We start from the raw sequence: 27803 nt of genomic DNA, 5'->3' as shown, positions 1-27803 counted from the left end.
ATTTGGAGACCATGATCTAGATAACTTTCTGAGTCAACATTTTGCTCCTGATGCACTTGTGGCTATCAAGTCATCTTTTCTTTTTCCCCCTCACCTACCATATTCTGACTTACTCCTAGATTAGTTTCTCCAAGAGGATAAAACGTATTAAGATGCAGTGGCTCAGAATGTGCAGGTGGTAATGTGACACCCAGCTGAGTCTGAGACATGGGTCTGTATCTCCTCAGCTTTCAAGATTACAGCCTGAGCTACACAGAAATAAGCTCTGCGTCCACTTTTTTTTTTTTTTGAGACGGAGTCTCGCGCTGTCGCCCAGGCTGGAGTGCAGTGGCGCGATCTCGGCTCACTGCAAGCTCCGCCTCCCGGGTTCACGCCATTCTCCTGCCTCAGCCTCCCGAGTAGCTGGGACTACAGGCGCCCACCACCGCGCCCGGCTAATTTTTTGTATTTTTAGTAGAGACGGGGTTTCACTGTGGTCTCGATCTCCTGACCCTGTGATCCGCCCGCCTCGGCCTCCCAAAGTGCTGGGATTACAGGCGTGAGCCACCGCGCCCGGCCACTTATTAGCAACTTCACAACTTGCTTGTGAACCTGATAAGGAAGCAATGCTATCCCATTTCACTAGGTGGCAGCAAAACTCTACCCACAAGGTGCCCAAGTGGTTCACCGGTATTAGTGCTTACTTGTTCAGCCCCACTTAATTAGCAGAAAGACAGTGGCTGACAGGATATTTCAATTACATAATGCCTCTGACAGTGGAGAACAGATACTGCCATTTTGCTTTCTACAGGGTGGCCTGTCCTTAGGCCTACCTGAATTTTACACGTATTGTGAATGATCCTCTCAGAAATCCACAGGCCAGATAGCAAAAAGAGCTTTCTAATATACTTAAGCCTGGAGTCAACAATCAAAAGACCTAGTAAAGTTATACAGATCCTACATCAGGTTCAGGTGAAACCCCGGGCATGCCATGGATAAAGACTTCTGAAAGTTTTCAATAGGATGGTAGAATAATGGATGTGTCTTACAAATTTATTATTATAATACATAGAATATTGAAATAATATTTCCCAGAAGAAGTAGTACTTAACCAGTTAGGCAGGTAGTCTATATAAATAAAAATTTTTACCTTTGCATTCTCCAAATTCAGTAGGTTGTTCTTAGCCTCCCTAAAACCAAACATTTTTGGCTAGAGGTGTTAACTTAATCTCTCAACACAAACACTGAAAAAAAAAAAATAAAAACACCCAAACAATAATCTCTGCTATTGACTTATAATTATTCCCTCTGCTTAGTTCATTAGTTAAAAAAAGTAAATAGGGTAAAACGTTTCAAGATAATAAACTGGGCTACATTAATTATACTTAAATTATGCATTATGTTAAAATCTCCATCATTTGACCTTGAGAAAAAAATTACACCACCCTTTTTCCAGTTAAAAAAAATTTCAGTTTCCAAGGACTTGAGAGTATACCTAATCTGAATGAGTTAGAAACTGTTTTCAGAGGCCGGGCATGATGGCTCATGCCTGTAATCCCAGAACTTTGAGAGGCTGAGGTGGGTGGATCACTTGAGCTTAGGAGTTCGAGATCAGCCTGGGTAACATAATGAAACCCCATCTCTACAAAAAATACAAAAATCAGCCAGGCGTGGTGGTGCACCCCTGCAGTCCCAGCTACTCAGGGGACTGCGGCAGGACGACTGCTAGAGCCCAGAGGGTTGAGGCGGCAGTGAGTCATGTTTGTGCCACTGCACCCCAGCCTGGGCAATGAAGCAAGACACTATCTGGGAAAAAAAAATTGTTCTCAGAAAAATAAGCATACAAATGAGAAAGAGAAATGAATAGAGAGATATGGTATCTCTTAAATTAGAAAATCAGCACAAATGCATTCTAAGTGAGACAAGCACATAAGAGATGTTATCGTAAAGGAGGCAAATTCAAGTTGAAAAGTTTCTTCCCAAACATACTCTACTCCTGTACATCAAGTGTAGAATATTTAAGACCCCACACTCTATTACATCACAACATGGTTTTTTATGTGAGTTTTTTACAATACAAACAAAAAATACAGAAATGCAATATATGAATACAGCTAAACGCAGAATGGTGACTTTTTTTCTCTTCAAGAGGCCATGATTCCCATTTCTAGTAAAATAAAGAGACTGCATATAGGTAGAAACAGGTCGGTTATTAGCTTCACAATTTTGCTTAGAAATGATCTATAAATGCATTTTCCCCCTGCTACTTATCATAAAGTGTAAAAAGGGAGTTAAAGGAAAGTTTCCCTGTTGGTTCCTACCACATGAAAGATGTTATATTCTATTTTAGCAGGGTCAATATATGGAAAATATCTAAATTAAATGTTATTACAAAAATGAAGCAGTAATGAGATTCTGGCTAAACAGGGCACTAAATGAGAATAATATATATTTAAAGAATCCAAAATAAACAAACAAAAAGAGGTTGTTATAAAAAAGCTCCAGGTGCACTGTAAGCATATAGGGTTTTTTCCCATGTGTATTTTTAAACAACGGAAGTGTCAAAAAATAGGGTCAACTGTGTCAGACTAAATTACATTATGGTATATGCTGCATTGAATGGAACCTCTGTATTATAATCATCATAGAGAAGCACAGTTTGCATCATATTATGGCAGCTTATCCTCAATGAAAATCTTCCAGAGTCTTTTTATTTTGGAATCTCATATAAACTATCAAATCACCAGAACATGATTGTACAACAGTAAAATGTTCTCTTGCATTAAACTGAAGATACCTGTTTAATAAAAAAAAGAAAAAGAAAATGTAGGAAAGGTACTTAGAGCTGTTAGTTTGTAAGTACACAACACCCTAGACAATTCAAAGCATCTTAATCTCCATCAAGAAGAACAACAACAAAAATAATTTTTGTCATGCTGTTAAATCCATCATTATGGATAAAACTGGTGCAAACTGGTCAAACGGATCCAACAAACACTGATGTCCAAGCTGGCATATTAGCAACTAATACATAACTGGTGGTCAATAGAGAGTTTAAAAGATCTTCCCTTTCTTCTTGTTCTTTTCCAAGGTTGTAAATGATGAAAGGAAAATAATCAAGATGAGTAACCATTTTATAAACATGATAGACAACATGATAACAATAGCTAACCCAATTACAACAACATTGGGATTTTCAGATACTACTTTTTCATCTAAAAAAATTACAAGATTTAGAAGTAAACAACAAAGACAATGTTAATCTATAATAGTATTTTCTTAGACAATCAAGTATTTGACAAAATTCCAGGATAAGCAGTAAAAAATATGGCAAAACCCCATTTTAATATACAAGAACAATTCTTCCCAAATAAAACCGCACAAACTGAAAAATATCAACTGGCATCAAACAGTGTGTTCTTTTCCCCCGCTGTCATTTGCATTCTGAAGTGCAACTGCTTCTACAAATCTATTTTCCTCTTCTTTGGGGAAAATGTTAACAGTAGGCTAGTGTAGTAGAACAAATGTCAAATCTGAAAATGTTTAGTAGTGAGGATAAATTATAGAATCCTGATAGGAATGCCATTTTTCAGTTTTTTTTTTCAACCTTTATTTTTATTTTTTTTAAAATTTATTTATTATTATTATACTTTAAGTTGTAGGGATTTTATGGCTACACCAACGTGCAGGTTTGTTACATATGTATACTTGTGCCATGTTGGTCTGCTGCCCATCAACTCGTCATTTACATCAGTTATATGGCACTCCCAATGCAATCCCTCCCCTCCCCTCCCCCATGATAGGCCCCGGTGTGTGATGTTCCCCTTCCTGAGTCCCAGTGATCTCATTGTTCAGTTTCCCACCTATGAGGTGAGAACATGCGGTGTTTGGTTTTCTGTTCTTGTGATAGTTTTGTAAGAATGATGGTTTCAGCTGCATCCATGTCCCTACAAGGACGCAAACTCATCCTTTTTTATGGCTGCATAGTATTCCATGGTGTATATGTGCCCACATTTTCTTAATCCAATCTGTCATGATGGACACTTGGGTTGATTCAAAGTCTTTGCTATTGTGAATAGTGCTTGGAATAAACATAGATGACATGTATTTATAGCAGCACTTGATTTATAATCCTTTGGGTATATCCCCAGTAATGGGATGGCTGGGTCATATGGTACATCTAGTTCTAGATCCTTGAATCATATACTGTTTTCCATAACGGTTGAACTAGTTTACAATCCACCAACAGTGTAAAAGTGTTCCTTTTCTCCACATCCTCTCCAGCACCTGTTGTTTCCTGACTTTTTAATGATAAGCCATTCTAACTGGTGTGAGATGGTATCTCATTGTGGTTTTAGTTGCATTTCTCTGATGGCCAGTGATATTAGGCATTTCTTCATATGTCACCAGTGGCTGTATGAATATGTCTTCTTTGAAATATTGTTCATATCCTTTGCCCACTTTTTGATGGGGTTGTTTGTTTTTCTTGTAAATTTGTTTTGGAGTTCTTTGCTTAGGTTCTGGATATTAGCCCTTTGTCAGATGAGTAGATTGCAAAATTTTTCTCCCCATTCTGTAGGTTGCCTGTTCACTCTGATGTTAGTTTCTTTTGCTGTGCAAGCTCTTTAGTTCTAATTAGATCCCATTTGTCAATTTTAGCTATTGCTGCCGTTGCTTTTGGTGTTTTTAGACATGAAGTCTTTGCCCATGCCTATGTCCTGAATGTTAATGGTTCTACCTAGGTTTTCCTCTAGGATTTTATGGTATTAGGTCCTAACATTTAAAGTCTCTAATCCATCTTGAATTAATTTTCGTATAAGGAGTAAGGGAAAGGATCCAGTTTCAGCTTTCTACTTATGGCTAGCCAATTTCCCAGCACCATTTATTAAATAGGAATCCTTTCCCCATTTCTTGTTTTCTCAGGAGTTTGTCAAAAGATCAGATGGCTGTAGATGTGTGGTATTATTTCTGAGGACTCTGTTCTGTTCCATTGGTCTATATCTCTGTTTTGGTACCAGTACCGTGCTGTTTACTGTAGCCTTGTGAGTATAGTTTGAAGTCAGGGTAGCGTGCCTCCAGCTTTGTTCTTTTGACTTAGGATTGTCTTGGAGATGTGGGCTCTTTTTTGGTTCCATATGAACTTTAAAGCAGTTTTTCCAATTCTGTGAAGAAACTCATTGGTATGATGGGATGGTGAATCTATAAAATTACCTTGGGCAGTATGGCCATTTCTGATATTGATTCTTCTATCCACCAGGCATGGTATGTTCTTCCATTTGTTTTGTGTCTCTTTTATTTCACTGAGCAGTGGTTTGTAGTTCTCCTTGAAGAGGTCAGCACATCCTTGTAAGTTGGATTCCTAGGTATTTTATTCTCTTTGAAGCAATTGTGAATGGAAGTTCATTCGCCGTTTGGCTCTGTGTTTGTCTGTTATTGGTGTATAAGAATGCTTGTGATTTTGCATTAATTTTGTATCCTGAGACTTTGCTGAGAGTTGCTTATCAGCTTAAGGAGATTTTGGGCTGAGACAATGGGTTTTCTAAATATACAATCATGTCATCTGCAAACAGGGACAATTTGACTTCTTCTTTCCTAACTGAATACTGATTTCTTTCTCTTGCCTAATTGCCTAGCCAGAACTTCCAACACTATGTTGAATAGGAGTGGTGAGAGGGCATCTGTCTTGTGCCAGTTTTCAAAGGGAATTTTTCCAGTTTTGCCCATTCAGTATGATATTGGCTGTGGGTTTTGTCATAAATAGCTCTTATTATTTTTGAGTCGTTCCATCAATACCAGCGAATTTATTGAAGTTTTTAGCATGAAGGGCTGTTGAATTTTGTCAAGCCTTTTCTGCATCTATTGAGATAATCTGTGGTTCTTGTCTTTGGTTCTGTTTGTATGCTGGATTATGTTTGTGATTTTGCGAATGTTGAACCAGCCTTGCATCCAGGGATGAAGCCCTTGATCATGGTGGATAAGCTTTTTGATGTGTTGTTGAATCCGGTTTTGCCAGTATTTTGTTGAGGATTTTTGCATCGATGTTCATCAGGGATATTGGTCTAAAATTCTCTTTTTTTGTTATTGTCTCTGCCAGGCTTTGGTATCAGGATGATGTTGGCCTCATAAAATGAGTTGGGAGGATTCCCCTCTTTTCTATTGATTGGAATAGTTTCAGAAGGAATGGTACCAGCTCCTCCTTATACCTCTGGTAGGAATTCAGCTGTGAATCCATCTGGTCCTGGACTTTTTTTTGGTTGGTAGGCTATTAATTATTGCCTCCAATTTCAGAGCCTACTATTGGTCTATTCAGGGGATTCAGCTTCTTCCTGGTTTAGTCTTGGAAGAGTGTAAGTGTCCAGAGTATCCATTTCTTCTAGGTTTTCCAGTTTATTTCGTGAGAGTGTTTATAGTATTCTCTGATGGTAGTTTGTATTTCTGTGGGGTCAGTGGTGATATCCCCTTTATCATTTTAATTCGTCGGTTGATTCTTCTCTCTTTTTCTTCTTTATTAGTCTTGCTTAGTGGTCTGTCAATTTTGTTGATCTTTTCAAAAACCAACTCCTGGATTCATTGATTTTTGGAGGGTTTTTTGTCTCTATCTCCTTCAGTTCTGCTCTGATCTTAGTTATTTCTTGCCTTCTGCTAGCTTTGGAGATAATGTTTGCTCTTGCTTCTCCTAGTTCTTTTTAATTCTTGATGTTAGGTGTCAATTTTTTGATCTTTCCTGCTTTCTCTTGTGGGCATTTAGTGCTATAAAATTTCCCTCTACACACTGCTTTAAATGTGTCCCAGAGATTCTGGTATGTTGTATCTTTGTTCTCCATTGGTTTCAAGAACAACTTTATTTCTACCCTTCATTTTCGTTATGTGCCAGTGAGTCATTCAAGGAGCAGGTTGTTCAGTTTCCATGTAGTTGAGCCGGTTTTGATTGGGTTTCTTAGTCCTGAGTTCTAGTTTGATTGCACTGTGGTCCTGAGAACCAGATTTGGTATAATTTCTGTTCTTGCATTTTGCTGAAGTGCTTTACTTCCAATTATATGGTCAATTTTGGAGTAAGTGCGATGTGGTGCTGAGAAGAAGAATGTATATTCTGTTGATTTGGGGTGGAGAGTTCTATAGATGTCTATTAGTCTGCTTGCTGCAGAGATGAGAGTTCAATTCCTGGATATCCTTTTAACTTTCTGTCTCGTTGATCTGTCCTGTGTTGACGGTGGTGGAGTGTTGAAGTCTCCCATTATTATTGTATGGAGTCTAAGAATCTCTTTGTAAGTCTCCTAAGGACTTGCTTTATGAATCTGGGTGCTCCTGTATTGGGTGCATATGTAATTTAGGATAGTTAAGCTCTTCCTGTTGAATTGATCCTTTACCATTATGTAATGGCCTTCTTTGTCTCTTTTGATCTTTGATGGTTTAAAAGTCTGTTTTATCGAGACTAGGATTGCAACCCTGCTTTTTTGTTCTCCATTTGCTTAGTAGAAATCTTCCTCCATCCCTTTATTTTGAGCCTATGTATGTCTCTGCGTGTAGAGATGGGTCTCCTGAATACAGCAGACTAGTGGAGTCTTGACTCTTTATCCAGTTGCCAGTCTGTGTCTTTTAATTGGAGTATTTAGTCCATTTTACATTTAAGAGTTAATATTGTTATGTGTGAACTTGATCCTGCCATTATGATATTAACTGGTTATTTCGCTCATTAGTTATGATGCAGTTTCTTCCCTAGCCTCGATGGTCTTTACATTTTGGCATGTTTTGCAATGGCTGGTACGGTTGTTCTTTCCGTGTTAGTGCTTCCTTCAGGGTCTCTTGTAAAAGGCAGGCCTAGTGGTGACAAAATCTCCTAAGCATTTGCTTATCTGTAAAAGGATTTTTATTTCTCCTTCCTTATAGAGCACTTAGTTTGGCTGGATATGAAATTCTGGGTTGAAATTCTTTTCTTTAGAATGTGGAATATTAGCCCCCCTCTTCTGGCTTGGAGTTTCTGCCGAGAGATCTGCTGAGTCTGATGGGCTTCCCTTTGTGGGTAACCCGACCTTTCTCTCTGGCTGCCCTTAGATTTTTCCTTCATTTCAACTTTGGTGAATCTGGCAATTATGGTGTCTTGGAGTTGCTCTTCTCGAGGAATATCTTTGTAGCGTTCTCTGTATTTCCCTGGATTTGAATGTTGGCCTGCCCTACTAGGTTAGGGAAGTTCTCTGGATGATGTCTGAAGAGAGTATTTTCCAATTTGGTTCCATTTTCCCCCTCACTTTCCAAGGCACCCCAATCAGACGTAGATTTGGTCTTTTACATAATCCCATACTTCTTGCAGGCTTGTTCATTTCTTTTTCTTTTTTTTTCTTTTTAGCGGTTTTCTCTTCACCGTTTCATTTTCATTCATTTGATCCTCAATCGGCTGATACTCTTTCTTCCAGTTGATCGAAAGTGGTTACTGAAGCATTGCATTGGTCACGTATTTCTCGTGTCATGGTTTTCATCTCTTTCATTTCGTTTTAGGACCTTCTCTGCATTAATTACTCCTGGCGATGAATTCTTCCACTTTTTTTCCAGATTTTAGTTTCTTTCTTCGTGTAAGTTCCTCCTTTAGCTCTGAAATTTGATGGACTGAAGCCTTCTTCTCTCATCGTCAAGAGTCATTCTCCATCCAGCTTTGATCCGTTGCTGGCGATGAGCTGAAGCTCCTTTGCGGGGATGTGCTCTTATTTTTGAATTTCCGGCTTTCTGCCCTGCTTTTTCCCCATCTTTGTGGTTTTATCTGCCTCTGGTCTTTGATGATGGTGATGTACTTGATGAGGGTTTTGGTGTAGAGTGTCCTTCCTGTTTGATAGTTTTTCCTTCTAACAGTCAGGACCCTCAGCTGTAGGTCTGTTGGAGATTGCTTGAAGGGTCCACTCCAGACCCTGTTGCCTGGGTATCAGCAGCAGAGGCTGCAGAAGATGGAGATATATTTCTGAACAGCAGGGCTGTACCTGTCTGATTCTTGCTTTGGGGCTTCCTCTCGGGGTGTACTCCACCCTGTAGAGGTGTGAGTGTCAGACTGCCCCTAGTGGGGGGATGTCTCGGATTAGAAGCTACTCCAGGGTCAAGGGACCCACTTGAGCAGGCAGTCTGTCCCTTCTCAGATCTCAACCTCCCGTGTTGGGAGATCCACTGCTCTCCTTCAAAGGCTGTCCAGACCAGAGTGGTTTCGCGTCTGCTGGAAGCTTTCTGCTGTTTTTTTGTTGTTGTTGTTGTGTGGCTGTGCTGTCCCCAGAGGTGGAGTCTGCAGAGACAGGCGGTTTCCTTGAGCTGCTGTAGGCTCCACCAGTTCAGGCTTCCCAGCAGCTGGGCCACCTGCCAGCCTCAGCAATGGCGGGCGCCCCTCCCCAACCTCGCTGCCTTGCCGGTAGATCACAGACTGCTGTGCTAGCAATGAGGAGGCTCCGTGGGCGTGGGACCCTCCCGGCCAGGTGTGGGATATGATCTCCTGGTGTGCCTGTTTGCTTAAAGCGCCAATGTGGGGTGGGAGTTGCCGATTTTCCAGGTGTTGTGTCTCCAGTTCCCCTGGCTGGGAAAGGGATTCCCTTCATGCTTGCGCTTCCCAGGTGGCTGATGCCTGCGCCCTGCTTCAGCTCTCGCTGGAGTCCGGGGCTGCAGCAGCTGACCAGCGCCGATGATCCGGCGCTCCCCAGTGAGATGAACCCAGTACCTCAGTTGAAAATGCAGAAAATCACGGTCTTCTGTGTGGCTGCATCCTGGGAGTTGGAGACTGGAGCTGTTCCTAATGGGTCATCTTGCTTCGCCTCCACTTTTCAGTTTTAAATGAAACTATGAAGGAAAAGAAAACCAAGGCATGAATATTATTGATTTTTATACACATTAAGAGAAAGTAATTGATTAGCTGTATTGGAAATTAAATATCTAATATTTTGTCTTAAGAATTTTATCGTAAAAACATAATTCAACACAATTAAAACGTACCCTAAATATGTAATAGATTTTGAAGCAAAGTTCCCTTTGTGTGCCAAAAATTGAAAACAACCCTTTTGTCAAACAATTTGAGGGAGAAGGTAAGAAATCCAATTATGGTGAGTTAACTGGGGAGAATGTTATGAAGTTGCTAAATCATAATTATGAAATTAAGTCATGGAAAATGTACTGAAAAAGTATTGCTAATGGATATAGACTGTATCCATCCATATAAAAATATTTATCCATGAAAACCATTGTGTTTGGAATGCATGATAATGGGGGATGACTTTTTAAATGTTATTCTAATGTTTTTTAAATAAGTAGGAAAACAATTCTTTAAAACGTTAATAAACACATTTCTTAGTAATCTGCTATTAGTTACCTCGAAGATTTCTGTTGCTCTAAAATACATTGTTGAGCTTCCCAGTTTGCTTTCTCATCCTCAAAGTGATGACATTTTTCCTCTAATTCTTTGTGCTGTGCTTCCAAATTATTTTTCAGTTGCTCATGGTGCCGCTGGAGCTAAATGACAGCACAATATATATCCCAAGGATACTGCCTTCCTCTGACGCTTTTGTCATTAACTTCAATGATAATATTACTACCCACCACAGCAAAGTATTCTTGTTCAAATACATCTCTGTAGTCCTCACAGATTCAAGAATAAAAGTTACATTACTCAACAGATTAGCCAAAAAAAAAAAAAAAATACTTTTGATAGTTTTTAGTTTTTATAGGCCATTTAACAACTATTTAGTAAATTGCCAACACCACCAATGTAAACAATAAATAAAATTAAATTTTCTCTTTAAAGTTAGGAATATTCAAGCACATACTGGTCAAATTATTTACTAAAAATCACTACAGAAAGTTGTCCCATACTTCGCAGGGAAAAAAGGTAAAAAATATATTAGCATTTGAGGAAAAAAAAGGAGGCTAGTGACTAGCCTGCCTACTTGATCATGAACCAACTGTAACAGTACCTAAAGCAGGGAATAGTATATTTGCTAAGCTCTAACTTTGGAACTTCAAATCCAGGTGACTGGATTTGTATTCATCCATGCATAGCCTTTCACAATTCTGTGGCTCCTGGAAATATCTAACCAGGTATTTTATACAATTCAGAAATTCTTCACTGGTGAGGTATAAGCATTTCATTATTCCAAGGTATTTGTCTACACAATGCCATTATTCCATATACCATTTTTAGGGCCAAAGTACTTAGAAAACCATGATAAATTAAAATATAGAAAATTATGTTGATGTGACTTTTGGTTGGTTTTTATTATTTTTAATTGAAACATAATTGCACATATTTCTGGGGTACAGCATGCTATTCTGATACCTGTAAACAAATATGTAATGAACAAATTAGGGTAATTAGCACATTTGTCAACTCACACTTATTTTTGTGTATTGAGAACATTCACAATCCTCTCTTCTAGCTATTTGAATATAGACCAAATTACTGTTAACTACAGCCACCCTACAATGCTACAGAATGCTAGAACTTATTCCTCCTATCTAACTGTAATTTTGGTTGGCTTTTATAAAGACAAAAGAAATACATTTTTGTCTGGCAATTAAATCATAACAGAATGAATTCTCTCCTTTCTCATCACTTGTTTTTTAAGAGGGAAAAAATTACATAATATGAAAACCAGTTAATTAAAAACAATTTGAAATAAGGATTGTGTTATTCATCTTGGTAGTTTATACAATTCTTTATTATATATACTAGCTATTCTTCAAAGTTAACTATAAAGTTGAATTCAACATTAAATCTCCCTAGGCATTTTGTAAGTCAACTACTTAAAACACTGATACTTTTTATCTTTCCTGTGGACGTGGTAGCATGTTTTTAGGGCCTCAGATTACGTTAGTGTATGTACAGGGATGAACCTACCTTTATCATTTATTTATTTATTTATTTATTTATTTATTATTATTATACTTTAAGTTGTAGGGTACATGTGCATAACGTGCAGGTTTGTTACATATGTATACTTGTGCCATGGTGGTCTGCTGCACCCATCAACTCGTCATTTGCATCAGGTATAACTCCCAATGCAATCCCTCCCCCTTCCCCCCTCCCGCCTCCCCATGATAGGCCCCGGTGTGTGATGTTCCCTTCCTGAGTCCAAGTGATCTCATTGTTCAGTTCCCACCTATGAGTGAGGGAGCATGCGATTGTTTGGTTTTCTGTTCTTGTGATGGTTTGCTAAGAATGATGGTTTCCAGCTGCATCCATGTCCCTACAAAGGACATAAACTCATCCTTTTATGGCTGCATAGTATTCCATGGTGTATATGTGCCACATTTTGTAATCAATCTGTCACTGATGGACACTTGGGTTGATTCCAAGTCTTTGCTATTGTGAATAGTGCTGCAATAAACATACATTATTGCATGTGTCTTTACGCATAATTTATAATCTTTGGGTATATCCCCAGTAATGGGATGGCTGGGTCATATAATTTTTATGGATTCTAGATCCTTGAGGAATCGCCATACTGTTTTCCATAATGGTTGAACTAGTTTACAATCCCACCAACAGTGTAAAAGTGTTCCTTTTCTCCATCCTCTCCAGCACCTGTTGTTTCCTGACTTTTTATTGGTGTATTCTAACTGGTGTGAGATGGTATCTCATTGTGGTTTGATTTGCATTTCTCTGATGGCCAGTGTTAGTAAGGCATTTCTTCATATGTCTGTTGGCTGTATAGATGTCTTCTTTTTGAGAAATGTCTGTTCATATCCTTTGCCCACTTTTTGATGGGGTTGTTTGTTTTTTCTTGTATGGGAATTGTTTGAGTTCTTTGTAGGTTCTGGATATTAGCCCTTTGTCAGATGGAAGTAGATTGCAGAAATTTTCTCCCCATTCATGTAGGTTGCTGTTCACTCTGATGGTAGTTTCTTTTTGCTGTGCAGAAGCTCTTTTAGTTTAATTAGATCCCATTTGTCAATTTTAGCTATTGCTGCCGTTGCTTTTGGTGTTTTTAGACATGAAGTCTTTGCCCATGCCCTATGTCCTGAATGGTTCTACCTAGGTTTTCCTCTAGGATTTTTATGAGTATGGAGTCTAACATTTAAGTCTCTAATCCATCTTGAATTAATTTTCGTATAAGGAGGTAAGGAAAAGGATCCAGTTTCAGCTTTCTACTTATGTGGCTGTAATTTCCCAGCACCATTTATTAAATAGGGAATCCTTTCCCCATTTCTTTATTTTCTCAGGTTTGTCAAAAGATCAGATGGCTGTAGATGTGTGGTATTATTTCTGAGGACTCTGTTCTGTTCCATTGGTCTATATCTCTGTTTTGGAGTACCAGTACCATGCTGTTTTTCAGTTACTGGCCTTGTAGTATAGTTGAAGTCAAGGTAGCGTGATGCCTCAGCTTTGTTCTTTTGACTTAGGATTGTGTCTTGGAGATGCGGGCTCTTTTTTGGTTCCATATGAACTTTAAACGATTTTTCAATTCTGTGAAGAAACTCATTGGTAGCTTGATGGGATGGCATTGAATCTATAAATTACCTTGAGGCAGTATGGCCATTTTTCACGATATTGATTCTTCCTATCCATGAGCATGGTATGTTCTTCCATTTGTTTGTGTCCTCTTTTTATTTCACTGAGCAGTGGTTTGTGAAGTTCTCCTTGAAGGGTCCTTTACATCCTTGTAAGTTGGATTCCTAGGTATTTTATTCTCTTTGAAGCAATTGTGAATGGAAGTTCATTCCTTGATTTGGCTCTGTGTTTGTCTGTTATTGGTGTATAAGAATGCTTGTGATTTTTTTGCACATTAGTTTTGTATCCTGAGACTTTGCTGAAGTTGCTTATCCAGCTTAAGGAGATTTTGGGCTGGGGAGACAATGGGGTTTTCTAAATATACAATCATGTCATCTACAAACAGGGACAATTTGACTTCTTCTTTTTCCTAACTGAATACCCTGATTTCTTTCTCTTGCCTAATTGCCTAGCCAGAACTTCCAACACTATGTTGAATAGAATTATTGAGAGAGGGCATCCTGTATCTTGTACCAAGTTTTCAAAGGGAATTTTCCAGTTTTGCCCATTCAGTATGATATTGGCTGTGGGTTTGTCATAAATAAGCTCTTATTATTTTGAAGTGCGTTCCATCAATACCGAATTGTTAGGCGTTTTTAGCATGAAGGGCTGTTGAATTTTGTCAATGCTTTTCTGCATCTATTGAGATAATCATGTGGTTCTTGTCTTTGGTTCTGTTTATATGCTGGATTATGTTTATTGATTTCGCGAATGTTAGACCAGCCTTGCATCCCAGGGATGAAGCCCATGATCATGGTGGATAAGCTTTTGATGTGTTGTTGAATCCGGTTTTGCCAGTATTTTGTTGAGGATTTTTGCATCGATGTTCATCAGGATATTGGTCTAAAATTCTCTTTTTGTTGTGTCTCTGCCAGGCTTTGGTATCAGGATGATGTTGGCCCTCATGCCAAAATGAATTTAGGGAGGATTCCCTCTTTTTCTATTGATTTGGAATAGTTTCAGAAAGATAGTACCAACTCCTCCCTTATACCTCTGGTAGAATTCAGCTGTGAATCCATCTGGTCCTGGACTTTTTTTGGTTGGTAGGCTGGTAATTATTGCCTCAATTTCAGAGCCTACTATTGGTCTATTCAGAGTTCAACTTCTTCCTGGTTTAGTCTTGGAAGTGTAAGTATCCGAAATTATCCATTTTCTTCTAGGTTTTCCAGTTTATTTTGCGTAAGAGGTGTTTATAGTATTCTCTGATGGTAGTTTGTATTTCTGTGGGGTCAGTGGTGATATCCCTTTATCATTTTAATTGCATCAATTTGATTCTTCTCTCTTTTCTTCTTTATTAGTCTTGCTAGTGGTCTGTCAATTTTGTTGATCTTTTCAAAAACCAACTCCACCGGATTCATTGTTGATTTTTGGAGGAGTTTTTTGTGTCTCTATCTCCTTCAGTTCTTATCTGATCTTAGTTATTTCTTGCCTTCTGCTAGCTTTTAGAATGTCTTTTGCTCTTGCTTCTCTAGTTCTTTTAATTACGATGTTAGAGTGTCAATTTTTGATCTTCCGCTTTCTCTTGTGGGCATTTAGCAATTCTTTATAAATTTCCCTCACACTGCTTTAAATGTGTCCCAAGAGATTCTGGTATGTTGTATCTTTGTTCTCATTGGTTTCAAAGAACAATGCTATTTCTGCCTTCATTTTCGTTATGTACCCAGTAGGTCATTCAGGAGCAGGTTGTTCAGTTTCCATGTAGTGGAGCGGTTTTTGATTGAGTTTCTTAGTCCTGTGAGTTCTAGTTTGATTGCACTGTGGTCTGAGACAGTTTGTTATAATTTCTGTTCTTGTACATTTGCTGAGGAGTGCTTTACTTCCAATTATATGGTCAATTTTGGAGTAAGTACGATGGGTGCTAAAGAATGTATATTCTGTTGATTTGGGGTGGAGAGTTCTATAGATGTCTAATGGGTCTGCTTTACTTGAGATGAGTTCAGTTCTGGATATCCTTGTTGTTAACTTTCTGTCTTGTTGATCTGTCTAATGTTGACAGTGGAGTGTTGAAGTCTCCCATTATTATTGTATGGAGTCTAGGAAGTCTCTTTGTAAGTCTCTAAGGACTTGCTTTATGAATCTAGATTGCTCCTGTATTGGGTGCATATATATTTAAAATGGATTAGCTCTTCCTGTTGGATTGATCCCTTTACCATTATGTAATGGCCTTCTTTGTCTCTTTTTGATCTTTGATGGTTTAAAGTCTGTTTATCAGGGCCTAGGGATTGCAACCCTGCTTTTTTGTTCTCCATTTGCTTGGTAAATCTTCCTCCATCCTTTATTTTTGAGCCTATGTATGTCTCTGCGTGTGAGATGGGTCTCTGAGAATACAACAGACTGATAGATCTTGACTCTTTATCAGTTTGCCAGTCTGTGTCTTTTAATTGGAGCATTTAGTCCATTTACATTTAAAGTTAAGATTGTTATGTGTGAACTTGATCCTGCCATTATGATATTAACTGGTTATTTTGCTAAATTAAGTGATGCAGTTTCTTCCTAGCCTCGATGAGATGTTTACATTTTGGCATGTTTTGCAATGGCTGGTACCGATTTGTTCGCTTTTCCATGTTAGTGCTTCCTTCAGGTCTCTTGTAAGGCAGACCTAGTGGTAAAATCTCTAAGCATTTGCTTATCTGTAAAGGATTTTTATTTCTCCTTCACTTATGAAACTTAGTTTGGCTGGATATGAAATTCTGGGTTGAAAATTCTTTTCTTTAGAATGTTGAATATTGGCCCCCTCTCTTCTGGCCAGAGTTTCTGCCAAAGAGATCTGCTGTGAGTCTGATGGGCTTCCCGCTTTGTGGGTAACCCGACCTTTCTCTCTGGCTGCCCTTAAGATTTTCAGCCTAAGAACAGCTTTGGTGAATCTGGCAATTATGTGTCTTGGAGTTGCTCTTCTCGAGAATATCTTTGTGGCGTTCTCTCTGTATTTCCTGGATTTGAATGTTGGCCTGCCCTACTAGGTTAAGGAAGTTCTCTGGATGATATCCTGAAGAGTGTTTTCCAACTTGGTTCCATTTTCCCCCCTCACTCCGACACCCCAATCAGACGTAGATTTTGGTCTTTTTACATAATCCATACTTCTTGCAGGCTTTGTTCATTTTTTCTTCTTTTTTCTTTTAGGGTTTCTCTTCGCTTCATTTCATTCATTTGATCCTCAATGGCTGATACTCTTTCCTCCGATTTGATGGTCGGTTACACTGAAGCTTGTGCATTAGTCGCATTATTTCTCGTGTCATAGTTTTATCTTTCATTCGTTTTTATGATCTTCTCTGCATTAATTACTTAGCGTCAATTCTTCCCTTCTTTTCAAGATTTTAGTTTCTTTGTGCTGGGTACGTAATTCCTCCTTTAGCTCTGAGAAATTTGATGGACTGAAACTGCTTCTCTCATCGTCAAAGTCATTCTCCGTCCAGCTTTGATCCGTTGCTGGCGATGGGCTCGCGGCTCCTTTGCGGGGAGATGTGCTCTTATTTTTTGAATTTCCAGCTTTTTTCTGCCTGCTTTTTCCCCATCTTTGTGGTTTTATCTGCCTCTGGTCTTTGATGATGGTGATGTACTGATGGGGTTTTGGTGTAGGTGTCCTTCCCTGTTTGATAGTTTTCCTTCTAACAGTCCAGGACCCTCAGCTTTAGTCTGTTGGAGATTGCTGGAGGTCCAGTCAGACCCCTGTTTGCCTGGGTATCAGCAGCAGAGGCTGCAGAAGATGGTATATTCCTGAACAGCAGGTGTACCTGTCTGATTCTTGCTTTGGAAGCTTCCTCTCAGGGGGTGTACTCACCCTGGCCAGGGTGTGAGATCATCAGACTGCCCCTAGTGGGGATGTCTCCCCAGTTAGGCTACTCAGGGGTCAGGGGACCCGCTTGAGCAGGCAGTCTGTCCCTTCTCAGATCTCAACCTCTGTGTTGGGAGATCCACTGCTCTCTTCAAAGCTGTGAGACAGAGTCGTTTTGCGTCTTAGCAGAGTTTCTGCTGCCTTTTTTTTTTTTTGTTGTTGTTGTTGTTGTTGTGTAGCTGTGCCCTGTCCCCAGAGGTGGAGTCTGCAGAGACAGGCAGGTTCCATGAGCTGCTGTGAGCTCCACCCCAGTTGAGCTTCCCAGCAGCTTTGTTTACTTAAGCCTCGCTTGTGGTGAGCCCTCCCCAGCCTGGCTGCTGCCTTGCCCGGTGAATCACAGACTGTGTGCTGCCCAATGAGGGGAGGCTCCATTAGTGGGACCCTCCCGGCCGAGTGTAGGATATGATCTCCTGGTATGCCTGTTTTGCTTAAAAGGCATAATATTGGGGTGGGAGTTACCTGATTTTCCAGGTATTTGTGTGTCTCAGTTCCCTGGCTAGAAGGATTCCCTTCCCCTTCAGCTTCCCAAGGTGAGCAATGCCTGCGCCCTGCTTCAGCCTAAGCTGAGGCCGGGCTGCAGCAGCTGACCAGCGCCGATGCGTCCGGCACTCCCCAGTGAGATGAACCCAGTACCTCAGTTGAAAATGCAGAAATCACCGGTCTTCTGTGTACTGGGAGTTGGAGACTGGAGCTGTTCCTATTAGGCCATCTTGCTCCGCCCTCACCTTTATCTTTTTAACACGTTTATTTTCTTCTTCATCATCTGTTTCTGGAAATTCATATATTTTAATTTTATGTTCTTGGATTTCTTTTATTATCTAAAATGGAAGAAGCAGTCAGCAAAAGAGCACCATACATAATTAATACATTAGTCTCATGTTTATTGCATGCTTCTTAGATTCCTATATGGCTCCTTGTTTCCAGATCCTTTACTGTTTTTTAATAATGCAAAGTTTTAATCTAAGATCAAATTACTCTGCTGTTCTTTTTTTTTTTAAACGTGAAGTGGATATATAAACACCAAATCCAATTACTTCAGAAGTGTTAAAGTCATATAGCTATCATACCAAAAGAGTTCCAAAACAGATGTAAAACTCCAGAAAGGGATTGACTTCCACAATAATGACAGTAGGTCATTTCTTTACAATGACTGAGATTCTTCCTTTAGATATAAATCCCCAAGTATCTTATTTAGTTGAATAAACAGGGCTACACTCATGTAAAATTTTTAGTAGAATCTGGCAAAAGTAAAGTAAAACTAAGTACAGCACTGCTCCCTGCACATTCATCAGAAAAATCCTTGCATGTACATGTGCATACACACAAACTGAGGAGCAACAGGCATAAGATTAGGGAAGGACACAGGGAGAAAACACACCCTAGAATTAATAAGGAGAATGCAGAAAACTAAAGAAGACAACTTATTAATAACATCAGAAATGACCTAGTTCATAAAATTGTCATGTCCAAAATCACTCCAAATTCTTTTTTTTTTTTTAATTTATTTATTATTATACTTTAAGTTGTAGAATTTTATGTGCATAACATGCAGGTTTATTACATATGTATACTTGTGCCTTGCCATGTGTTAGTCTGCTACCCATCAACTCATCATTTTACATCAGGTATAACTCCCAATACAATCCCTCCCCTCCCCCTCCCCATGATGAAGCCCCAGTGTGTGATATTCCCCTTCTGAGTCCATTGATCTCATTGTTCAGTTCCCACCTATGGTGAGAACATCTACGGTGTTTGGTTTTCTCTGTTCTTGTGATAGTTTGCTAAGAATGATGGTTTCCAGCTGCATCCATGTCCCTACAAAGGACGCAAACTCATCCTTTTTTATGGCTGCATAGTATTCCATGGTGTATATGAATCACTCCAAATTCTAAACAGAATATAGACATCCAAATACTTTTCAATTACCTATCCTTCTTTGAGCCCATAACAAACCAATGGCTAATATACCTAAAACTAGCTTCCTTGCCTATACTTATATTTTGGAGCAATTTTCATGGCAAAGCTTCCCAGCAGCTATAAAAGGACCCTGAACAAATTGTGTTACATGGTTATTATACTAGATAGAAGTAAACAGAAATAAAGTTGTCACTGAAAAAAAATAGGATCATACATTTTTACAATTAGGGTATGTACCTACATATATATTTTTTAAAAAAAGAATAAACAAGGCGACAAATACATAATGAAGAGAAAAATGAGTAATAGTAGCCAGCTCTAAAAGCAGTGGTTTTAGTCAGAGGTTGTATATTAAAATGACCTGAGTACAACCACCAGAATGTCACCAATTTGAAAGAAGAGGTCACTTCATATTCATCTTTTTTCCCTTTAAGTTAGAAGTAAAAATCCAAATCAAAATATTATATGATAGTATTTGACACTTAGAAATAGCACATTAAAAAATAAAAATGGGAATGGGTAAGTATAAAACAGAAAATACTAGATACAGTAAAAACAATGTACTAAAACATTCTGAAAATTTATATGAATTTAGCACAACTTCAAAGCAAATTTTAACAGGCTTTTAATGAAAGGTTTCAAGGTACTCTGAAATGAAATGCATATTGAAAAAAGTGAAAAACAAAATATTTTGTTACAACAGGACTATATGGACAATAGAGTTAATTACAATCTATTTTTAAATATTATACAAAGTTGTTGTGGTTTAAACAATATACTACTGGCCAAAAAATAAAGACTACTGGAATACAGAAAGGTTCCACAATTGACCCTACTTTTCATAAAATGTAATATATAATGAACCAAACACAATTAAATTAGAAACACGTGTGACTGTGTAACTCACTATTATTGAGACAACAAGACATGAGTCTAGAAAAACAGTTTAGTGGTCTTCCAGCTAGCTCAGTCATACAGCATGAGACTCTTAATCTTAGGATCATGGGTTTGAACTTAAACTATAAATATATAACTTACACTATAGTTATAATGTTAGTTATAACTTAAACTATACATATCTAATATATTTATATTAATATAACTATAAATATTTAAGTTACAACTTAAACTATAAAGTCCCATGAAGTGCACGAAAAAAAAATTAGGACATAAGCAGCAAAAGAGAAAATAGAAAAAATATTGTGAAAACAAGAGAGAACTAAATACCCGTAATAAGAAGAACCCATATCAATAAATACAGGCAATACCAAGTACTACTGGTCAAAAAGACAAAGGATTTGAACAAAAAGGATTACAAAAAGGGGCAAAAAAACTTTGTTTTTAAAATGTTCAGCCTTTCTGAAAAATAAAAGGAAAAGATGAAGAATGATTAGGTACCACTTCATTCCAAAAAAGTTTTCAAAATAAAATAACAAACCCTGCTGGCAAAGTCACAGTGAAACAGATGTATGCCTTATAAAATGAATTTGTTTTATTGGGAAAGCACCATGACAAAATGGGGAGTGGGGAGATAAAGACCCATAAAAACAATCACAGCCTTTAAAAGAATAATCCTCTTCCTGGGAATTCATTCTAAGGAAATAATTCTAAAGAGTATGGGGAGAAATTGCCCATGTGGGGGTGTTATTAAAGAACACTTAAAACAGCCATATTTAAAAACCAACAAAGGATAAGGATACTATGATAATGAGTAAGAGCTTTGAGGTGAAAACTAAGGCAGAAGATTCGAAAGTTATTTTTAATACAGTATAAATGACAATACAGTAAAGCAGTAAGAGGAATGGATTGCAACACATTATACTAAAAATAGTAAAAACTGCAAATTGTGAGAATGGCATAAGAAACCTGAGTTAACACATCCTGCTCACCTGTTTTGTAAACTGTTGGCATTCCTCTGGTGTGAGTGTCTGCTTTGGCATTAAATGGAATGATACTCACTTTTTCATGCAAGTGCTTCATAAACTCAATATCCAATGGTTTAAGTCTGAAATACATAGTATTTAATACGACTGAATTGATCAGTTTGAGAGAACAAGAGTCTTCACATCCCCAATGCTAAGTTAACACATCCTACTTTATTTACTTATCAGAAACACTGTGAAGATGTATTAGGCCAGCAAAAGTTAGGTAGAACAGGACTTCAAGAAGCATTGGAGTGGCTAAGGCTTTGACTCCTGCCCTTGAACACTGGTCACAGGTTTTTTGCCCTAAAGAGGAATTGGAAAAACCAGAAAGGCTCCTGATAGAATTTCCTAGAATTATCTCTATATTTATTACTCAAAATTTACAAGGTTTTAAAATTTTATTTATTTATTTACTTATTTATTGTTTTAAAGACAGGGTCTCTCTTTGTTGCCCCAGCTGGAGTACAGTGTTGTAATCTCAGCTCACTGCAACCCACCTCCCAGGCTCAGGAGAACCTCCCACCTCAGCCTCCTGAGTAGCTGGGACTACAGGTGCGCACCACCATGCCTGCCTAATTTTCATACTTTTTTTTTGTAGATACGAGGTCTCGCCAGGTTGCCCAGGCTGGAAGATTTATTTTTAATGAAAAATGGTAGTCCTCTTTCAACTCCACATTCAGTTCTTGCTACCAACTATCTTCCTCTGACAAGATGCTCACAAGATAATCTCCTTCAACATCCCTTTTATTCATTACAATCTGGCTGCTGTTTCATTTGCCTCTAAATACTTCCACCATGGTGCTTACCATTACTTATTCTCTCATAAGCTCTTTTTCCTTAGGATAATTTCCAGGATCCTCTTAGTAAGCTAGTCCCTTAAGAGGTACAGTCTTTAGAATCCCCTATCAGGCCTTCTCTTCTTACCCTACATTCAGTACAATGATTATGACTACAATAGATTTTAATTATCTTCAATTGGTCAATTGACTCTCAAATCTTCATACACAGCCCATATCTCACTGTTAAGTTCCAGATTTGTGTTTACCCAGTGGATATGCTACCCAGGTGTTCTATGGGCTCCTTAAAATCAAAAGCTTATCTGAACCCCATTTTCCCTCTTCTATGCTTCCTATCTCAGTGAACGGCACCACAGTCTACCCAATTACTTTATTTTATTAAACAAATTTAAATATTTTTAAAAATTTAAATTATTTAATTTACTTAAATTTAAATACATTATTTAATTTTTAAAATTAAATAAAGTGTGAAACCTAGGATTCCTCCCCTCCTCTAATCCTCTTCCCATATATATAGTATGTGTATAGATGTATGTATGTAAGTATGTATGTATATCTCCATTTCCATTACTTTAGTCTAGGCCACCAAGACCTTTGGAATGAATAACTATAATACAAACCATCCATACTGAAGTCAGAGTGGTCTTTCTAAATCTAAATCTTATTGAGTTATGCCCTGACCAAAAATCTTATTAAAGACCAGATGCCTTAATTAGTATGGACTACGAGGCTTGTGAAGACATAGATTCTCCAGCTGACCTTATCTCTTAGCATTCCTTGCTTTTCTTTTGCCTCCTACTTCCAATGTGCCAGCCTTTTTGAACTTCTTACAATTCCTTGAAAGCACCACACTTTGACATCTGGCCACAGGCCACTACCTTGGCTGGAACACCCTCCATTATCATCCTCCTTCTCCTTGGCCTGGCTAATTCCTATTTATCCTTCAGGACATTGGCTTACGATCCAATTTCCACTGGGAATCCTTCTCTAACCTAAGATTAGGCATATTTCTATGTGGTCACAACACCTAATGTGCTGTATAGTAACTGCCTGCCTGCATACAGATGCTTCCTCACTAACTATGGTTCCACTTAACAATTTTTCAACTTTCTGATAGTGTGCAAGATGCATTGAATAGAAACCATACAATCATTCTGTTTTTTACTTTCAGTATAGTATTCAATAAATTACATGAGCTATTCAAAACATTATTACAAAATAGGCTTTATGTTAGATGATTTTGCCTAGCTGTAGGTTATGCTGTAATGTTTAGTAGGCAAGGTGTATCAAGCATATCTTCAACTTATGATGGTTTATGTAACCCTGTCTCAAGTTGAGGAGCATCTGTATTTGTTTCTCCCGTCTTCTCACTGAAATACCCTCCACAGTGAGGGCCTTATCTCATTCATCCGTATCCTCAGCACCTAGCATGGTATCTAACACTCGAGAAGGTGCCCAAATATTTGTTGACAAAAAAAGTAAGCTGCTGTGATTTTCCTTATGTCCTTTAGTAATTCTAAATGAGAACCAAAGTCCTCAAATCTAGAATATACTGTGGACTAAAATTTAATGTTTCACAAGAATAAATGAAGATACTAGAAATATTCTGCAAAAGACTACCATTCTAAAGTGGTATTCTTTAACTTTTATAAAAACATGAGAAAAACAAAATAAAGGTCTCATTCTCTTATTAATTTTATTGAGTAATACTAATAATTGAATTGACTGACATTTTAAAATGAAGAAAGAGAAACATATATATTAAAATTGGGGGAGTTAGGGCCCTAAGACTAATAAGATAGTCCAGTCCTTTTTATTAACAAAGATGACCGTATATCTTCACTGTGGTGGTGAGGCTGACAGGCAGAAAGACAGAGACAGTGAGGGGGAGAAAGCAGACATGGAGAATTCAGAGAGTTGCCTCCTGTTCTAATTCTCCTTGTCTGAAGTCCCTGGAAATTTGACACTGGCATTCAGGGAGCACAATGAAAAAAAGTGAGTGGATGGAATAACACTGTTTATATTATCTGTAAACTGTGTTCTTGCCTCATTAGTGTTAACTGAAAGAACCTATCCATTTTTATTTATTTTTTTGACAGGATCTTGCTCTGTAACCCAGGCTGGAGTGCAGCGGTGTAGTCATAGCTTACCATAGCCTCCAATTCTTCTACTTCGACTCCTGAGTAGCTAGGACTATGGGAGTGTGCCTCCACACCCAACTAATTTTTTTTTTTTTTTTTGAGTTTCACTCTTATTGCCCAGTCTGGAGTGCAATGGCACAATCTTGGCTCACTGCAACCTCTGCCTCCCAGGTTCAGGCGATTCTCCCGCCTCAGCCTCCTGAGTAGCTGGGATTACAGGCATCTGCCACCATGCCCAGCTAATTTTTGTATTTTTACTAGAGACAAAGTTTCACCATGTTGGCCAGGCTGGTCTTGAACTCCTGACCTCAGGTGATCCACCTGCCTCAGCTTCCCAAAATGCTGGGATTACAGGCATAAGCCACTGCATCTGGCCTGAATCTATCCGTCTTTGAAAAAAAATCTAAGTTTTGTTTCTTTTCATTAATCAGTATATAAAACACTAAATATAAATGCCATGAAATATTCAATCTCAGATTTCTAAATTGTTATGGGTTTTCAATTTATACTCATAACAAATTTAAATTGTCACTGCCTTATTTTTATGTCAGATACAAATCTGCTTATTAATCCAGTGACAAAACAATAGAGTTTAATCTAAATTTTATTTATTTATTTATTTATTTATTTTTGAGACAGAGTCTCGCTCTGTCGCCAAGGCTGGAGTGCAGTGGCCGGATCTCGGCTCACTGCAAGCTCTGCCTCCCGTGTTTAGGCCATTCTCCTGCCTCAGCCTCCTGAGTAGCTGGGACTACAGGCGCCCGCCACCTCGCCTGGCTAGTTTTTTGTATTTTTTAGTAGAGATGGGGTTTCACCATGTTAGCCAGGATGGTCTCGATCTCCTGACCTCGTGATCCGCCCATCTTGGCCTCCCAAAGTGCTGGGATTACAGGCTTGAGCCACCGCGCCCAGCCGTTAATCTAAAATTTTAATAAATCTTAAGGGCATTTAATATAAAGTATTAAAATCCAAATAACAAGATTTTATATTTAAACACAAAACGATACTTGCTGAATATTTATTATAATATCCCAACTTTTAAAGAGAAAGATATTTAAAAATAAACATGACAAGGAAATTAGGGAAGTCAACTTCTTTTTTTTTTTTTGGTATTTGCAACTTCTTTTTTTTTTTTAATATATATATATTTTAATTTATTTATTATTATTATACTTTTAAGTTGTAGGCATGTGCATGGGATCGCAGGTTTGTTTACACATATGTATATTCTGTGCCATGTTATGTATGCACCCATCAACTCAATACTTATACTGTGTATAACTCCCAATGCAATCCCTCTCCCTCCCTCCCTTCTAAGCGATAAGCCCCGTGTGTGATGTTCCCTTCCCGAGTCCAAGTGATTCATTGTTCAGTTCCTGTTCCAAGGAGTGAGAACATGTAAGCCATTTCTGTTCCTTTGTGATAGCTTTACAAGAATGATGACTCAGCTGCATCCATGTCCCTGCCAGCTGACGAAAACTCATCCCTTTTGCATTGTAATCATGGTGTATATGTGCCACATTTTCTAATCCAATCTGTCACTGATGGACATTTGGGTTGATTCCAAGCTCCGCTATTAGAAGAAAAGGCACAAACATACGCGGTGCATGTGTCTTTTCTTTATAGCAGCATAATTTATAACTTTTGGGTATATATCCCTGCAATGTGGATGGCTGGGCCATACGGTACATCTAGCTCTAGATCCTGAGGAATCGCCATACTGTTTTCCATAATGGCTGAACTAGTTTTACAATCCCACCAACAGTGTAAAAGTGTTCCTATTTCTCTCTGCCAATCCTCCAGCACCTGCTTGCTCTCTTGACTCTTTTTTGAGGACGGAGTCTTGCCCCTGTCGCCTCTTATGGGCTGGAGTGCAGCGGCTGATCTCAGCTTCTACCGTAAGCCCTCCTGGGTTTACGTATTCTCCTGCCTCAGCCTCCCAAGTAGCTGGGACTACAGTGCCTGCACTCCTCGGCCTCGCTAGCTTTTTGTATTTTTTAGTAGAGACGGGTTTCCACTGTTAGCCAGGATGGTCTCGACCTCCTTGACTCCTCGGGTGATCCTCACCAGCCCTCGCCTCCCAAAGTGCTGGGATTACAGGCTTGGAGCCACCGCTACTCTGGCCTGCTCTTGACTTTTAATGACTTCCATTCTAACTGGGTGTGAGATGGCATCTCATTGTGGTTTTGATTTTGCATTTCTCTGATGGGCCAGTGATGATGAGCATTTTTCATATGTCTGTTGGCTGTATGGAATGTTCTCTTTGAATGTCTGTTCATATCCCTTTCTGCCCACTTTGATGGGGTTGTTTGTTTTTTCCTTTGTAAATTTGTTTGAGTTCTTTTGTAGGTTCTGGATATTAGCCCTTTGTCAGATGAGTAGATTGAATTCTCTCCCATTCCCCAGGCTGCCTGTTCACCTGATGGTAGTTCTTTGCTGTGCAGGTTTTTAGTTTAATTAGATCCTATTTGTGAATTTTAGCTTTGCTGCCGTTGCTTTGGTGTTTTAGACATGAAGTCTTTGGGCTCCATGCCTTAAGGTCCTGAATGGTACTACCTAGGTTTTCCTTCTAGGATTTTTATGGTATTAGGCCCTTACATTTAAGTCTCTAATCAACTTTGAATTAATTTTTCGTATAAGGAGTAAGGAAAAGGCGATGCAGTTTCAGCTTACTTATGTATTGTAGCTAATTTTCCCACTCATTTATTAAATAGGAATCCTTTCCCTATTCTTGTTTCTTCTCTCTAGGTTTGCCTTCAAAGATCAAGGCTGTAGACATGTGTGGTATTATTTCGAGGACTCCTGTTCTGTTCCATTGGTCTATATCTCTGTTTCTTGGTACTCAGTACCATGCTGTTTTGGTTACTGTAGCCTTGTAGTATAGTTTAAGTCAGGTAGCGGATGCCTCCATTTGTTCTCCTTTTGATTTAGGATTGTCTTGAGATGTGGGCTCTTTTTGGTTCCATATGAACTTTAGCAGTTTTTCCCACCTAGAAGAAACTCATTGGTAGCTTGATGGGATGGCATTGAATCTATAAATTACCTTGGGCAGGTATGGCCATTTTCACGAGCATTGATTCTTCCTATCCATGAGCATGGTATGTCTCTTTTCCATTTGTTTGTGTCCTCTTTATTCTACTGAGCAGGGTTTGTAGTTCTCCTTGAAGAGGTCTCTTACATCCCTTTGCTGGATTCCTAGGTATTTTATTCTCTTTGAAGCAATTGTGAATGGAAGTTCATTCAAGGATTTGGCTCTCTGTTTGTCTGGGTGATTGGTGTATAAGAATGCTTGTGATTTTGTTGTGCCAGTTTTCAAAGGAATTCTTCAGTTTTGCCCATTCAGTATGATATTGGCTGTGGGTTTGTTCCTAGCTAGCTCTTACTATTTTGAGGTAATGCTCCATCAATACTGAATTCTATTGAGCGTTTTAGCATGAAGGGCTGCTGGAATTTTGTCAAAAGCCTTTCTGTGATCTATTGAGATAATCATGTGGTTCTTTGTCTTTGGTTCTGTTTCTTATATGCTGGATTATGTTTATTGATTTGCTTAATGTTGAACTAGCCTTGCATCCCAGGATGAAGCCCACTTTGATCATGCAGGATAAGCTTTGATGTGTTGTTGAACTGCCTGCCAGTATTTCCATTGGAGGATTTTGCATCGATGTTCATCAGGGATATTGGTCTAAAATTCCTTTTTGTTGTGTC

The 27803-nt window shown here is 38.5% G+C and overlaps 1 protein-coding gene across 2 annotated transcripts; it reads right to left on the bottom strand.

Moving 5' to 3' along the window:
- Positions 1-2015: 2015 nt before the first annotated feature.
- On the bottom strand, positions 2016-21337 carry LOC116274418 (septin-7-like). Of its 2 annotated transcripts, none has more exons than XM_031664891.1 (4): positions 21125-21337; positions 18044-18136; positions 10310-10449; positions 2016-3060 (listed from the first exon to the last, which is right to left on the bottom strand). In XM_031664891.1, exons 1-4 carry the CDS (start codon positions 21173-21175, stop codon positions 2997-2999), a joined length of 348 nt encoding a protein of 115 aa, XP_031520751.1. In that variant the 5' UTR covers positions 21176-21337; the 3' UTR covers positions 2016-2996. The 2 variants fall into 2 exon arrangements, with proteins under 2 accessions (XP_031520751.1, XP_031520750.1); XM_031664890.1 differs by having other exon boundaries at positions 2016-2776; positions 21125-21332.
- Between the last annotated feature and the right edge of the window lie 6466 nt (positions 21338-27803).

This window comes from Papio anubis, chromosome 4 (assembly GCF_008728515.1).
Source record: "Papio anubis isolate 15944 chromosome 4, Panubis1.0, whole genome shotgun sequence".
Lineage (NCBI taxonomy): Eukaryota > Metazoa > Chordata > Mammalia > Primates > Cercopithecidae > Papio > Papio anubis.
Note: the sequence above shows the minus strand (reverse complement) of the source record. Positions and strands in the feature narration are given on the sequence as shown.